A 16,958-nucleotide genomic window follows, 5' to 3' on the forward strand; every position below is an offset into this window, starting at 1 on the left:
ACTGAAATAAATTCGTGTTTAGCTGATAACGTGCTTTTGATCATTTGTTCAGCCCATTTTGAGACATGCTGGTGCTGTGGCTATGTTTTTCTTTTCACCGTTTGTTGTTTGGACTTAAACGTAGTAGAATCAGTCCATTATTTATGAGACCCAATGTCGGCAGGCTACTCTGCCCTTTTATACTCGCTCCCTCAATTATAAGTCACTTTGGCTTTGTCTTAAATCAATTTTCTCTAATTTTGATCAAGTTCATAGAAATATATAAGTCACTCTGGTTTTGTCTTAAGCTAAATTCCACTAACTTTGATCAAGTTTATAGAAATATATAAGAACCGTCTACTCTCTTTCCAGTGAAAAATTTCCCTGCTACACTTAAATTTTCACGCCCAGATTAAATGTGTGCAAAAATCAGGTGAAATGTTCTTTTTCACATATTAATTTTTTAGATACACCGATTCTATTTAGAAATTGCATCAAAATAATCATACAAGTTGATTCTAAATCCAACATAAGTTGACAATGAATAAAACTAGGGTATGTAGGAGAAGAATTTTACCCTGAATCTTAGTTTTATTTCTTTCCATGCATCCTATTTAGAAAGAAGAAAGGGAAAGGAAAGGAAAACAAAAAACTCAGATGTGGATGAAAAGATTTTAATCTGGCATGATATAGCGAAACTGAATATATATTGACATCTACAATACTAAATAAGTACACTCTTAAAACATATTGCATGGTGGATTTAGTGAAAATAATTTGATGTTATAAATTCTAGTACACCTTTCTATAAATTTGGTCAGAATAAGAGAAGTTTGATTTAGAATATTACCAAAGTAACATAGGGCTGCTCCAACAGTGTTAAAAGAGCTAGTCATAAAATATTTTATTGGGTAAGAACGAGGGAATAGTAAGTTAGTTATTCATGAAAAGCTAAGCTCACATACTTTTTTAAGATTTATGTGTCTATGTTTATACGTTTTTCTATACTAGCATGTTGAGTTACTCAATATTTATCTTTTTTTTAAAAAAATATATGAGCTAGCAAGTTAACTCTACTGTTGAAGGTGCCCTTATAATTTGAAATAGAGCGAGTAAAATCGATTTTAGTGGTGCTGACCAGTTGATTGCACTATCTTAATCTCATACAAATAAAGGCTGCTTCTTTCATCCCAGGATATTTAGCCGGCGCTATGCTTTGCGGTAGCCAGTAGTGCCCAGTGGTGCTCCCCCTTCTGCGATAACGAAGCCCCTCTTTCAGTCCTTCCTAGTTTTTATACATCTAGATGTTGAGGATAATTTAGTGCTTCTCTTTTATAAATTTCTAGACACAAGTATTGTCGGTGTTTCGAGTAAGCACCGGCTAGTAAATTTATATATTGCGCGTTTGATCCCGGATGGTGTGCTAAGATTATACTGGTTCGGGCCGAATGTCCCTACGTCCAGTTTTGAGCTACTCGTGTTACTAGCACTGAGTTTATAGTAGGGGGTTATAAATTGGCGAGAGAGGGAGGTAGCTCCCAAGTCTCTGGTGTGAATGGGGCGTGTTTGTTCGATAAATCGACGTGTGATGAGTCGATCCCCTGGTGGGACGCCTTGCTTTCCATTTTATAGCTCAAGGAAAAGTATGGGTTACAACCGAAGGGAAGAGAAGAAAAAGAAAGAGAAATAAGGCTCCTGGAGGTGCACCGTCCTCCTCTTTGCGTGGGTCTCGCTGACCATGTAGATCGTGGTGGCAGCGGCGTCGTACCGGGGTCCTGTTGGCCGCTGCAGCTTATGTGCGGGCGTCATGCTTGCCTTTCTTGTCTTCCGTTCCATCCGAGCGGACGGAATGGTCAAAGGGTCCCCTGACAGAAGCCATGCGGGGGGCTAGCGGCACAGTGCCAGTCAACAGACGCCGGTTGGCTGACGTTGGACAGTGGTCAGGCAGAGAGTTGGCAGCACAATGCTGGCCTGTTGACGCGATGGACGACGCGAGTTTCCCAGCATGGCCCAATGCGACCACCTAGCCGCATCAGGACACGTCTGAGACGTGCTCCTGGGCGTGCGCTTCCATGCCGTAGTGGTTGAAGCGGTTCGAGCCCTACCCTGGGACCACTGTTTTGGTCCGGTAGCAGATCCGATCCCCTAAGGATCGGGCGAGGTGAAAATCTCTCCCTGGGAGCCGGGCGAGACGGAATCCGATCCCCGGAGGTCGGACGAGGCGGGGTCATCCCCATGGGACCGGACGAGGCGTGTCCCGGCTCCTGGGGGTCGGACGATGCGGAAACCTCGTCCTCGGCGTCGGACGAGACGTGGCCCGGCCCCTAGGGGTCGGATGAGGCAGAAACCTCGTCCTCGGAGTCGGACGAGACATGGCCCGGCCCCTGGGGGCCTGGGGGTCGGACGAGGCGAAAACCTCGTCCTCGAAGTCGGACGAGGCCATAGTTACGTCTTTAACCATCGGATAAGGCGAGCCAAAACGGCTCCGACTCATCTTTTTTCCGTGAAAAACGACTACAAACGACTCATCTTCTAAGCTGTTTGATAGGACTTCTTTTAAGCATCGAAGGAAGCCCTACCAAATATAGTCATATATTGTCCGTTTGTAAGCATTATTGCTTGTCCTGTTTACGGCGTGGTGGAAATAAAAGGAGCAATGGGCATATGTCAGTTGCTTTCGAGCCGAATCAGCACACTGGAGGCGTCAGATTCAGAGATCGAGACGGTGGTTGATTCGACTACTGAATATAATGATGACAACGATCCAGGCACAAGAGACACTCCTACACAAGCACGCAAAATTCCTCTGAGCAGAGACCAGGAGAAAAGGGAAACCGGACAATTTCAATTTCCATCACTGAGGAGGCGTCAGATTCAGAGATCGACACTGTGGTGATTCGACTGCTGAACATAATGCAGACAAACCAGGCACAAGAGGAATACACAACAAGCAAGCGACTTTCCTCTCACCAGAAAAGAAGCTACTACCTCCGTCCCACAGAGAATGTAGCTATAGATTGCATGCCATGTAAAGAGGTTTACGTATAACCAAGTTTCTAGTAAATGGTGTTCATATTTATGGCTTCAAATTAATATATTATAAAAATACATTTCATAAGTAATCTAATGGTATTTATTTGTTATCATAAATATTGATATTTTTTATCTATAATTGGTTAAACTTATAAGGTACTGAAAATAACACTATGTTAGAATTGCATTCTCTGAAGGACAGAGGTAGCATGTTACTAGATAGTAGTATAGTACGTTAGTAACGGAATATTGTCAAATAGCGGGTGTTATTACAGACGCTAAGTTTCAATAGTGACATATGATAATTATATAAAAATTTAAGCATATATATATATATATCATAATAATATGTATAAATAGATATTTGACTGTATTAAAAGAACTGATGTCTCACTTAAATTAAGAAAAAACAATGGTCTTCTACACATTACATATAAGTTATCATATAAAAAGTTTATAAAGAAATAGATTACGAGAGCTATAAATAGTTCATAAGACCATCATTCGTTATTATTGTAAAAAAAAATAGCAACCTCAGCTCATCAGTTTCCTGGTCACATAAACCATCTGTGTAGCTTAAATGGGCTAGAATTATTTATTTATTGCATATCATATCATGCTATTGGAGCTGCTACAAAGGATTGCTGACTGCTATACTGGCTCGCTAACTCAAATAGCGACCACTAAGTTCCAAGTTACTAAACTCAGTTCGCTATGTCGTAGCGGTAGTGGTATGGCTCGCTAACTCAAATAGCGACCACTAAGTTCCAAGTTACTAAACTCAGTTCGCTATGTCGTAGTGGTAGTGGTAGGAGACCGCTACGGCTATTGCGGCCGCTGCAACCATGAGAGAAGGGAAACCAAGCCATGATGATCAGGCCTTTCTGTCCATGGTGACATGAGTACTAGGCATACTTGCCACCTCTTATCACCTTTACTCGATAAGCCGCACAGCGCCCCCGTCACCCCTCGCGCAAAACCTTTGCTTATCTACCCGAGATCACTTGCGCCATATAGTGGGACTTTGCCATTACCAAGGTAGTGTGGGCGCTGAAGTTGAGGCCGTCCGTGGCAACAACCTCAACACGAGTGGGAAGATCAGCGCCACCACGTCGTTAGGTCATCCCCGCGCAAGTGCGGTCGCATGTGGAAGTTGTGACCTGACATAGTTGCTCAAGCTGGCTCATCACACCACCCACCTCTGCTTGCACCTTCTGTAGATCCTTCGCCAATGCAGAGAGATGCCCCTCTAGCCCTGCCACGCAAACAGGTGGTTGGTCACGAGAACGCCGCGCTCAGGGAAAAAAAGGAGAGCTCAAGGCTCATGGAAAATCACCTCCCAAGATCCAGCGAGTTCGGCCTCCTCCACCCGCCTTCTATTTTGATGGGTCACGACGTGACACCATGCGCCACGAAGCTTGAGGAGATGCGGCCAGCACGTGCGACGCGCCTCACTGAGGGGTCTTATCGCCGCTACCGGAAACCGGCTCTTTGCCGAGTTTTTTTATATTTGCCGAGTGTATTCTCTCGGGCACTCGACAAACAAGCTCTTTGTCGAGTGCTGCGAAAAAAACACTCGGTAAAGAAGTAAGTTTGTCAAGTGTTTTTTTTTGTACTCGGCAAAAAAGTAAGTTTACTGAGTGTTTTTTTTTGCACTCGGCGAAGAAATAAGTTTTTCCCCTCTTCTAACCTTGAAACTTTGTCTACATTCCACGTAGAACATGTGGTACTCCATGTTAAAATTTGGTATATTTCTGGATCTGTTTGCTATATTTAATTAATTTATTGCATTTCAAGCAATTTTTTTGAATCAAGTCAAATTTGAACCGCAAGTGATTCAAATAATAGAATAAAATGAGTAGAAAAACGATATTCATGTTATTGAGTCCAGTGTGAGGCCTTACCCAGGAAATGAAAAGAAATTTTGAACATCTTGTTCATGAAACATGACCACGAGCGTGTGACCGAATGATTTTAAAATTCTAAAAAAAACGTAAACAAAGTCTGAAAATCATGAGATTTGTCATGATGTGATGATATCATACATGGAGGCTGTGGTGAAAATTGAGAAGGTTTCACATAATTTATCGCGTACGATGTTTACAAACCGAAGCATCTCAGAAGAAGAATCGTAGCGTTGAGAAGGATTCGGTAAGATTTGGAGTCAAAGCGACGGTCGAATTGGGGTTTGACTTCAAAACTATTTCTATAAGCAATAGAGAACATAGATTGCTTCATGTAAAATTTTGGTAATTTTTTTGGATCCGTTTGATAATTTTAATTTATTAATTTCAATTATAGAATTTTAATTGATATAAATTGAATTTGAGCTATAATTGCATGAAATAATGGAATAATATTCGTAGAAAAATCATATATATATATATATATATATATATATATATATATATATATATATATATATATATATATATTGTTGAGTCAATTTGACAAGGTATTTTCAAAGTACATCGGAATAAATTTAGAAAAACATGTTATGGAAAAGAAGGAAGAGGAGGGAAAAAAAGGTTTGCCGAGTGCCCCTAATTTGGCACTCGGCAAACACTACTTTTGCCGAGTGTCAGATCTAGGACACTCGGCAAAGCTCCTATACTATAACTCACGCATCCCGCCGCCGCCACTCCCCTCCCCTCCCTCCCTCTCACTGCCCCCGCCGCCGGCGCCTGGCCCTCGCCGCTGGATCTCGACGTCGCCCCCCCGCCCTCCCCTCTCTCCCTCTCCCAGTCCCCCTGCCCCGGCGGAGGGGACGGCACCCCGAAGCCCCATCGGCGGCGCGCGGGCCAGGGGTGAGCTGCAGTCCCCTATCCGAGAGCGGCGGCGCATGGTCCAGGGGTGAGCTCCCCTCGTGAGAGTGGCAGCGCGAGGCCGCGAGGAGCTTCCCTATCGAGGGCAGTGGCGCGCGGGCCCCAATGGTGAGCTCCCCCGCCCTCTCTCCCTCTTCTTACCCCTTTTGCGCAGGCGCCACCGGCGCCCGACCCCCACCGCTGGCTCCCGACGCTAGCCCCCCCCCCTCCCCTCCCTCCCTCTCCCGGTCCCTCCTGCCCCGATGGAGGGGATAGCACCCCCAAGCCCCGTTGGCGGCTCGTGGGCAAGGGGCGAGCTGCAGCCCCCTAGTCGAGAGCGGCGACGCATGGTCCAGGGGTGAGCTCCCCCCGTAGGAGTGGCGGCGCGGGGCCGCGAGGAGCTTCCCCATCGAGGGCGGCAGCGCGCAGGCCCCTACGGTGAGCTCCCCCGCCCTCTCTCCCTCTTCTTACCCCTTTTGCGCAGGGACGTGGTGGCGGTGATGGCGTGGCGACGGGGGACATGGTGGCGGCGGTGGGCATGGTGGAGGCCACGGCGGCGTGGTGGTGGCGGAGGGCGGCGTGGTAGTGGCGGCCTGGTGGTGCAGTTTTTTTTATATTTTTTGAAAATTCTTTGCCGAGTGTCGGTTTAACACTCGGCAAAGTGTTTGCCGAGTGCTCGACAAAAAACACTCGGCAAAGACAGCTTTGCCGAGTCTTTGTTCGCCGAGTGCCGTTTGCCGAGTGTAACACTCGGCAAAATCTTTGTCGAGTGTTTTTTGGGCTTCGCCGTGTGCCCTGGACACACGACAAAGCTACTGATTCCGGTAGTGCGCCCACTTTGCTCCATGGAAATGGTGGGGCCAATGCCTGCACGTGTTGCATAGACGAAAGCGTGACATGACATGATGTGATAGGGAGGGCTTGTAAGGATGACAACGGGGCAGGTCTAGACCTTAAGCCCACGGGTTTTGGACCTGGTGGGGGCGGGGCGGCTCTACTTTTCGTCCCATGGGTTTTCGGGTTCAGGGACCCAAAACGGCGCGGGTCGGGGTCGGGTTTTGAGTCTCCCCCGTGGGTGCCCGTTGGGGACCCGAAGTTTTAAACAGCATGCTAAAAAAGCCCACCATAGCCAGCCCAAGTTACATGTAACCCAGGCAGCCCAAGTAGCCTCTCCCCAATCCGCTGCCACAGCCGCATTTGCGACTCCACCCGACCACCCCCGTGTCCGCGACTCTGCCACTACGCCCTCGAGACCGTGAGTGCGACTCTGTCCCTGTGGCCCTCCGCCGCTTCGCTATCGCCCCCCCCCTGTGGCCCTTCCTCGCTTCGCTGCTAGCCTGCCGCCCTTGTGGTCCTCTGCCCGTCCGCCATTGGCCGAGCAACTCCGCTGTGCCCCCTGACAACCCCGTGCTCATCCCCGTCGTGAAGGTGTGCCCCATCGCAAGCTGCAGCCTCTGTGTACTCGGGTCGCAGGTCCCCTGTCGAGTTTTGGGTCCCCGTCGGGTTCGGGGACAGGGACGGATTTTCACCTGAATCGAGGTTCAGGTGTGGGTTCTTGGTGGGGTTTGGGTGCAGGTCTGCAGTGCTCCACTCGTCCCGAACTCGACCTGTTGCCATCCTTAAGGACTTGGCAATGCAGAGCACATGTGCCCAAGCCATGCTACATGGCAACAAAGGTCCCACCACGTGATGCAAAGTCGTCCTTCAGTATTTATGGACCGGGTTAGTGTTCCTTTAGTTTCTTCGTTTCATAATTATTACTATTGACTAGCAAATGTGCCCTTGCGTTGCAACAAGAAAATGTTATAAACTATTTATAATGTTCATGCAGCCTTCTCAAGATTAGATGTGCCATTGTTGTGCTTGTCAATAGTCCATAAGCTATCGTTGCATCATTAATAGATACCATTGTTGTGTTCATCAGCTGTAGATATGTGACCAGGACAAATGACAATGCCATTGGAAGCTCATTTGTGCTACATTTTGTCAGATTAAGATTTTATTTTTTGATCCAACTCAATTTCCTTCATCTAAAATTTATTACTTTGACTTACAAAATTGTGGTCTTTAGACCATGGAGCACCTCTCTTCCTAGTTTTTCTTTATTAGCAATAAATACCGATATCATTTAGTTTGGGCTCGTGCGGCGGCGGGTCTCCTTTCTATGTTCTTTTTTAAAAATCTTTTTTAGTCAATTCTCCAAAGTTAACATCCACATACGTTCACTGTTTGAATAGGGATTATTTTATCTTGTTGTCACAAATGACTTGTGATGCTTCATTGATCTTCTATTGTCATGTTGACATATGTGTGCACTATATGTACACAATTCCATGGGACAGATAAGTAATATTACTGTATGATACATGCAGTGAAGCTTTTGGATTGGGGAGAAGATGGTTTTGCCACAGAAGCTGAAACTGCTGCTTTACGAACATCATTCAAGACGGAGGTTGCTGTTTGGCATAAGCTCAGCCACCCTAATGTTACAAAGGTGAATATTTTCATGCATACCCGTGCATCTTCATGTCTGTAGCACCGTATAGATGCTTGTTCATGTAGTAAAGCTGTTGATCCTTAGCTTACTGATTATTACCAAAATTTGCCCATGACCAGTTCATAGCTGGTATCTTCCATAAAAGATTTGTTCTTTTGTGCTAGTGAGAAGTACTTAAATGCGTGATGTTGTTTTTTCTCGCAGTTTGTGGGTGCATCTATGGGGACCACAGACCTTAAGATTCCAGCAAACAATTCCAATGGTGGTGCACGTACAAATTTTCCTGCAAGAGCATGTTGTGTCGTGGTAGAGTATCTCGCTGGAGGAACTTTGAAGCAATATTTGATAAAGAACAGTCGACGGAAGATTGCTTACAAAGTTGTGGTTCAGCTTGCATTGGATTTGGCTAGAGGGTAAAGAACACTTAAGCTGAAATACTGCCATGCATTATTTTCTGTGAATCCACTGGTAACTGTCTGGACCTTTCCTTTGCAGATTGAGCTATCTGCACTCCAGGAAGATTGTACATCGGGATGTGAAAAGCGAAAACATGCTACTTACTCCACAGAGAAACCTTAAGATTGCTGATTTCGGTGTTGCTCGTGTTGAGGCTCAGAATCCAAAGGACATGACTGGTGCAACAGGCACACTTGGTTATATAGCTCCAGAGGTATTTACTGGACTGACCTTTTTTTCTTTTCTGTTTCATAATGTGCATTATTTTCAGTTATTCCCATGCTATGTTCCTGTTCTTTGTATGTTCTATAACAGGTTCTTGATGGTAAGCCATACAACAGGAAGTGTGATGTTTACAGTTTTGGCATTTGTTTATGGGAAATCTATTGTTGTGACACGCCTTACCCAGACCTAAGTTTTGCTGATGTCTCATCTGCCGTTGTTCACCAGGTTTGCCCTGTGTTCCATTTACACTGCTGATGTGCAATTACTTTTTCCTTTCTCTACCCCATGTAATGTGCATATGACAATTATATATACATTATTTTTTGTAATCATTCCTTCTTTCTTTCGGCAGAATTTGCGCCCAGACATTCCTCGCTGCTGCCCAAGTGCATTTGCGAATGTTATGCGGAAATGCTGGGATGCAAACCCAGATAAACGCCCTGATATGGATGAAGTGGTGCAGCTTTTAGAGGCTCTGGACACGAGCAAAGGCGGTGGCATGATACCAGATGGCCAATCATCAGGATGCTTATGCCTCACAAAGGCTCGTGGTCCATAGATTATTTTCATGGTACTCTTTTCCCTTGGCAACATTTTCCTCATGTAAATGACTGGGCCAGGGCATGCTTCTCATTGCGCGACCCATGCAGTCGGCGCTTACAGTTCTCCCTACTTGCCACCATTGTGTGTCAACGGTAGCTCTCATACGATTTTTGCTGTCCACTGTCGACAGTCTTTTTATATACCACTGTGCTGCTGTAATTGTGATTCTAAAGAGATTTGGTATACGAGTTACACTCTTGAAACTGCTACCTCTTCTATACGAGTTTGGCTTGGATATGGATGCTAGATGGAATTCTACTTACCTGATGCTTAAACACTTGCTTCCATACAAGAATGTCTTTTCTGTGTTCATTAATTTCCATTATGGTTTCCATTTGGTGACTATAAATCATTGGTATTTTGCCTAGAAGTTATTGGAGTTCCTGGAACTCTTCTATGACTCCGTTGTTGTTCTGTCTGGTGTTTATTATCCTACAAGTCCACTTGTTCTATAGCATATCCTAGAGATTGCTTCTCATTTGCATGCATGTGAAAAAGATAAAAATCTGAGAGCTATTGTATATCCTATGAAGCTTAAATTCCTTAAATATTGGCAGGACATACCTCTGTTATATTCATATGCATTCATTCTTGATCCTAGAGTTAAGATGAGATGTTTCTTTAATGTGCTGCAATTACTTGGTGAATACACTTGTTCTGAGTACAGTTCATACTATGCTGATGTCAAAACTGAATTATATAAACTGTTTAACAAATATGAGAGCAAGTTTGGTGCGGCTAGGTCTCAAAGGGTTGCACAACCACCACATTATACAGGTAAGAAAAAGCAGGCATGGGGAAGAATCTTTTGCCATAGATCAGGTGTTGTTGATCCTTCTCCTCTCCCTGCCACTTCATCTTCATCTACTTCTGCTGTTTGTGAGCTCTCAGCTTACTTAGACAGTGATAATGTCACTTCTTATGAGGATGATTTTGACCTACTTCTGTGGTGGCGTGACTACAAGCTAACCTTTCCAATCCTATCTATAATGGCTAGAGACATCATATTAGTTCCTGTATCTACTGTCTCTTCAGAGTTTTATTTCAGTTTGACAGGTAGGATAATTGAGGAACGACGGCGACGCTTGTCACCAGAGACTGTGGAGATGCCGACCTTCATAAAGGATTGAAAGTTAGGAGAAAAAAGGGAACAACATGCTGTTGACAACCAAGAGCTGGAAGACTCATTCTAGAACTTGTACCTTGATGAAGATGAACCTACTGGTGGTGCTCCTAGTACTTAGTGAGGTTGAGACTTGACTCTTGAGAGTGTGTGTGTGATCTGTGACTGTGAAAGGGTGCGTGTGACTGTGAAAGACTTGTCTATCATTTGAACAATGGTTAATTAAGAGCTGACTGCACTCTTTTTTTTTCCTTTCTAGGGTTTCTCATAAGGGTGAGTTTTACATAGAAAAGTTTTTAACGAGGCAGCATTGCACTAAACAGCTCATTTTAGTTATTTCTGTTATCTGTTGACTTTGGAGTTTGGAGTTTGATATCTTTGTTGGACTGTGAATGTATTGGACATTTGGACTTTGATTCTATGAATGTATGAAACTTTGATTCTGTGAATGTATCAGACATTTGGACTTTGATTCTGTGAATGTATGAAACTATGATCTGTGAATGTATGAAACTTTGATTCTGTGAATGTACGAAACTATGATATGTGATCTATGAATGTATTGAATATTCTATGAATGTGTGAAACTATGATCTCTTTGATTCTGTGAATGCAAGGGTAACAGACCATGGGTTGGCATAGCCCGTAATTCTGGTCATGCTTCGTAGGCTGGCATGGCACGAAAAATGGCCCATAGTGCCATGCCTGGACCAAAGGCCAGGCCCTTGGCCCTATGAGGCATGGCCCAGGAGGCCCGACGTGCCGTGGCCCGACCCCTATCGGGCCGTGCTTTCATGGGCCTATGCCGAGTCAACCCATTGGCCATCTATGGCAGAGCCAGCCACCAACTACGCTTAGCGCAGCACGCTGCGCCACATGCGCGTCACCTAGCGAGCAATGCTTGGGGCCATGCCCGTTAAGTCCAGCGTAACATCCTAGATGGAGGGAACGATCCTCCTCAGTTTGCATGGGCTGCCCAGAACATCGCTGCTGCGGTGATGCTTCTGTGTGGCCTCCCTGAGCCTACCGACCCCTAGGAGCTGGCGATCCATCGGAACCTCCAGGCGCTGGTGGAGACCGCCGCCATTCAACAGGCCAAGAGCTCTATGTTGTGACACCAGCTCGCAGCCTCTTGCCCCACCGGGGGACTAGGGCCACACCAGCCAAATCGCTCCGTTCACTCGCCACTGCAGTTCTCGGGTGTGGGGCAGGATGCTGCGGCTGCACCACAGCCCAACCCAGTGCCTGCTCCACACTGACTACCTATGCACTAATGTCTTGGGCCAACCCGTGATGCTCGTAGCATCATTAACAATCGGCACCATGCCTGGCACGATGATGACGTCTATCAAGTGGCGACGAGAATAGATGGTGCGGATCTTAGCCTGACCATCGAGGAGTGTGGGGACACACACCCTATGCATATTGGTTGATCAAACGGCTGAAGCCCTAGCCCAGATGGCCCGGGAACATAGGCCTTTGGTCATCGCATCCAAAGAGCACCATTCCCACAGCGCTTTCGACCACCCACCAATATCACCAGAGACATCGGGGAGACCAACCCAGGTATATGGCTTGAAGACTTTTGGCTCTCCTGCCGAGCCAGAGGTCATCATCCAATACCTCCTCATCTGCGTGGGGGAGCATGTTCGAGTGTGGCTTGAATTCCTTCCACCCAACAGCATCTATGACTGGTGGATCTCAAGAGCGTCTTCGTTGGGAATTTCCACGGGACATATGTCCATCCTAGGAATTCCTAGGACCTCAAGAGCTACCAGTAGGAGCCCTATGAGTCCCTATGGGATTACATCCATAGGTTCTCAAAGCGGTGGAACTCCCTTCCTGATGTCGTCAACACAGATGTCATCAGTGCATTCCTCTCCACGACCACCTACGAGTCCTTGATCCACAAGCTCGGCTATGTGAAGCCCCATAGCACCCACGACCTACTCAACATCGCCACAAACCATGCCTTCAGCAAGGAGGTATTCGGGGTGGTCTTCAGCAGCAGATAGGATAGGGGCAAGGCCAAGCACAAGGACCAATGCAAGGGCCCCTCCACTCAAAAGGGCAAGAAGACCAAGAAGGATTGGCGCCGACCGGCCAACCTAGCCTTAGTCGCTATAGCCAATCGTGCTGGCAAGCAGCCCCAGCAGGGCCAGCCCAACCACTTTGACAAGCTCATGGAGAGTACATGTACCAACCATGCCTACCCCATCAAGCACCTCTACAAAGACTGCGAGCTCCTTAAGTGCTTTCTACGGTAGGCCGGTAAGCCAAAGGAAGGGAAAGGCAAGGAGGAGGCGGCCAAGAAAGGAGGCGCAGTGGGCAAGGATGATGATGGCTTCCCCGACCCTGAGGAATGCCTCATGATCTTTGGGGGATCCGATGCCATCCACTCCAAGCGCCAGCACAAGGAACGCTATAGAGAGGCATGTGCCACCGAGTTGGCCAACCCCTCTTTCCTTAGCTGGTCAGACTCCTTGATCACTTTTGATCAGAGAGACCATCCTTCCCATGTCGCCTGATCGGGTCGCTACCCGCTTGTTATCGACCCCATCGTCTACAAGAAGCGCCTCACCATGGTGCCGATGGACGGAGGTAGCGGCCTCAACATACTCTACGTCAACACCCTTGACGCCATGCGCATCCCCCGGTCGGAGCTCTGCCCAGTGAGCTCTCCCTTCCACTGCATAATCCTAGGGATGTAGGCGTACCCACTCAGGCAGATCGACCTACCTGTCATGTTTGGCGACCGAGCCAACTTCCGCTCGGAGGTCCTGACTTTCGAGGTGGTGGACTTCCTAGGGTACTACCATGCCATCTTGGGGCGGCCATGCTATGCCAAGTTCAAGGCGATCCCTAACTACACCTACTTCAAGTTGAAGATGCTAGGACCAAACATCATCATCACTGTGGGTAGCACCTTTTTGCACGCCTACACATGTGACCATGAGCATTATGAGCTCGCCTCTACCGTCATCAGCTCCGCTGAGCTCCTAGAACTTAGGAATTCATTGACTCTAGCAGTCCCTAACTACAACGAGCCGACCTCCTCGGGTGCCTTCCACCTGACCAAGGAAACTAAGGTGGTGGGCATCGACCCCACCGACCCTACCAAGATGGTGTGGATCAGGACCAAGGTCTCAATCAAATAGGAGAGCGAGCTCGCTGACTTCCTATGCATCAATCGCGATGTCTTCACGTGGAAACCTTCTGACATGCCGGGTATACCAAGAGAGGTCACCGAGCATGTGCTACAACTTGTCCTAGGCTCAAAGCCCACCAAGCAACGCCTATGTCGCTTTGACGATAAGAGGCATAGGGCCATAGGCGAGGAGATCGCCAAACTCTTGGCAGCCGGATTCATCAAAGAGGTATACCACTCTGACTGGCTTGCCAATCCTATTCTTATTAAAAAGAAGACTAGAAAATAGAGAATGTGTGTTGATTATACTGGCCTCAATAGGCATGTCCAAAGGACCATTTTCCTTTGCCACACATAGACCAGATAATTGACTCCACCTCAGGATGCGAAATCCTCTCCTTTCTAGATGCCTACTCTGGCTACCACCAGATCATGATGAAAGAGTTCGACCAAGTCGCAACTTCATTTATCACCCTCTATGGTTCGTACTGCTACATAACCATGCCTTTTGGTCTTAAGAACGCTGGTGCCACCTATCAATGGTGCATGCAGCGATGCTTCGCTGACCAAATCGACCCGCATGACCAGGCTGAGCTAGTCGAGCGGCCAAAACCAACAATCACCATCTATGTAGATGATATAGTGGTGAAAATGGCTCAAGCTAGCGACCTAATCGCAAACTTGGCCATAACATTCGTGAACCTTCGAAGGTTCAGCGTCAAATTGAATCCCAAAAAATGTGTTTTTAGGGTTTTGAAGGAGAAGTTGCTCGGATACATCATATCTGAGTGGGCATCGAAGCCAACCACAATAAAATCATGGCCATCTCCAACATGGGCCCTATACGCAACGTCAAGGGCGTACAGAGGCTCACCGGCTGTTTGGCCACCCTAAGCCGGTTTATCTCCTGGCTATGCGAACGGGGGATGCCTCTCTATAAACTTCTTAAGAAGACATAAGCATTCATCTAGACAGAGAAGGCACAACAGGCTTTGGAAAGCCTCAAAGCATCACTAACATCGGCCCCAATCCTCGTCGCTCCCGAACAGAGAGAACCCCTGCTCCTCTACATCACGACAAAACAACCATGTTGTGAGCACCGCCCTAGTCATCGAAAGGGAGGAGCTGGGACACCCTTAGAAGGTCCAACGACTAGTGTACTTTGTCGGTGAGGTACTCACCGACACCAAGGTTCGATACCCCTAGGTTTAGAAGCTTCTATACACCATGCTAATGGCGACCCAGAAGCTCCTGCACTACTTCACCGACCATGAAGTTATGGTCGTCACTTCGTACCTGCTGGGAGACATCATCCGCAACTGTGATGCCACGAGATGGATCTCCAAGTGGGCTCTTGAGCTCATGGGACATGACATCAGGTATATCCCTCACACTGCTATTAAGTCTCAAGCTCTCACCAACTTCATTGCCGAATGGACGGAAGTCCAGCTCCTAGCCCCAGACGCCACCCATGAGTACTGGACGATGTACTTGGACAAGTCAGTCATGGTGCCTGGCTTAGGGGATGGAGTGGTTCTGATCTCCCTAGATGGGAGTAGGCTCTGCTACATTATCCATCTCCATTTCTCAGCCTCAAACAACACCATGGAGTATGAGGCCCTCATCAATGGATTGCGCATTACCGTCGAGCTTGGCGCCACGCGGCTATATGTCCACGGCGACTCAGAGTTGGTCATCGACCAAGTCATGAAGGAGTCCTCCTGCAAGAGCCCTCTCATGGTAGCATACTACTAGGAGGTGCACAAGCCTGAGGACAAATTCTGAGGGATCAAACTGCATCATGTCCCCCAAAAGGACAATGATGCCGCCAATTTCCTCACAAAATTGGCTACCAGGTGGGTTTCGTCTCCAGATGGGATCTTCATCAATGATCTCCATAAGCCATCTACCCATGTTCTAGAGGACCCAACCTAGACGCACTCTGACACCAATCTAGCACATGAGGGACCTGATCTCCTGACATGCCCCGACCTCGACAAAGTGCTCAGGGGCTTCAAACTGGGCACCTTCATAGCAATGTCGCCTACCTATGTCACCATGATGGCGCTCTATCTGGTCAACTAGAGACCACCATTGCTCAACTACCTCCTTAAGGAGGTTCTTCCACCAGAAAGGACTAGAGGGGCTCAATGCACCAAGACGTTCGTTGCCATTGGTGATGAACTTTACAAGCAGAGCCCATTGGGAGTACTCATGAAGTGTATCCCAACCGACCAAAGGAAATGGCTTCTTCTCGAAGTCCATGCTAGAATCTATGGACATCATGTGGCCCTAAGGTCACTGGTCAACAAAGCCTTTCGCTAAGGTTTTTACTAGCCCACTGCGCTACAAGATGCAGAGGAGGTCATCCGCAAGTGTGAAGGATGTTAGTTCTACGCTAGGCAAACTCATTTGTTGGCACAGGAACTTCAAACCATCCCCATCACCTGGCCATTTGTGGTCTAGGGCCTCGACATGGTCGGACCCCTCAAAAAGGCCCCGACGGCTTCACTCACCTGCTCGTAGCGGTGGACAAGTTTACCAAATGGATAGAGGCGAATCCCATCACCAATATCTGCTCGAAAGAGGCAATCAAGTTCTTTCTCGACATCATCTATCGGTTTGGTGTTCCTAACTGTATCATCACCGACCATGGAACAAACTTCATCGGGAAGAAGTTCCTGGACTTCTGTGATGGATAAGGCATCAAGGTCAACTGGGTCTCGATTAGACATCCATGTACTAACAGTCAAGTCGAGCGGGCCAATGGCCTGGTCCTCCAAGGACTCAAGCCCCGTATCTTTGACCGACTCAATAAGTATGCCAAGCGATGGGTTACAGAGGAACCAGCAATCCTCTAGAGCCTGGGAAGGACCCTGAACTAGTCCACAGGGTTCACCCCTTTCTTCCTCACATATGGAGCCAAGGCGGTGTTGCCCTTTGACCTCAATCATGGCACCCCGAGAGTAAAGGCCTTCGACCAAGACTGAGCCACAGAGGCTCAGCAGGACGCGATCGACCTACTCGAGGACGCTCATGAGACGACCATGATCTGCTCCACTCGATACCAGCAAACTCTCCGTAGGTACC

The 16,958-nt window shown here is 47.3% G+C and overlaps 2 protein-coding genes across 2 annotated transcripts; both read left to right on the forward strand.

Moving 5' to 3' along the window:
- Nucleotides 1-8,175: 8,175 nt before the first annotated feature.
- LOC136538305 (serine/threonine-protein kinase 54-like) lies at nt 8,176-9,690 on the forward strand. Its single transcript, XM_066530293.1, has 5 exons — nt 8,176-8,310; nt 8,518-8,726; nt 8,809-8,983; nt 9,085-9,219; nt 9,347-9,690. The coding sequence occupies exons 1-5, from the start codon at nt 8,176-8,178 to the stop codon at nt 9,551-9,553; spliced, it is 861 nt and encodes a 286-aa protein (XP_066386390.1). The 3' UTR covers nt 9,554-9,690.
- A 5,411-nt stretch (nt 9,691-15,101) lies between these two features.
- LOC136536267 (uncharacterized) lies at nt 15,102-15,623 on the forward strand. Its single transcript, XM_066528621.1, has one exon. The coding sequence runs from the start codon at nt 15,102-15,104 to the stop codon at nt 15,621-15,623; it is 522 nt and encodes a 173-aa protein (XP_066384718.1).
- Nucleotides 15,624-16,958: the final 1,335 nt, after the last annotated feature.

Source organism: Miscanthus floridulus, chromosome 2, assembly GCF_019320115.1.
Source record: "Miscanthus floridulus cultivar M001 chromosome 2, ASM1932011v1, whole genome shotgun sequence".
Classification (NCBI taxonomy): domain Eukaryota; kingdom Viridiplantae; phylum Streptophyta; class Magnoliopsida; order Poales; family Poaceae; genus Miscanthus; species Miscanthus floridulus.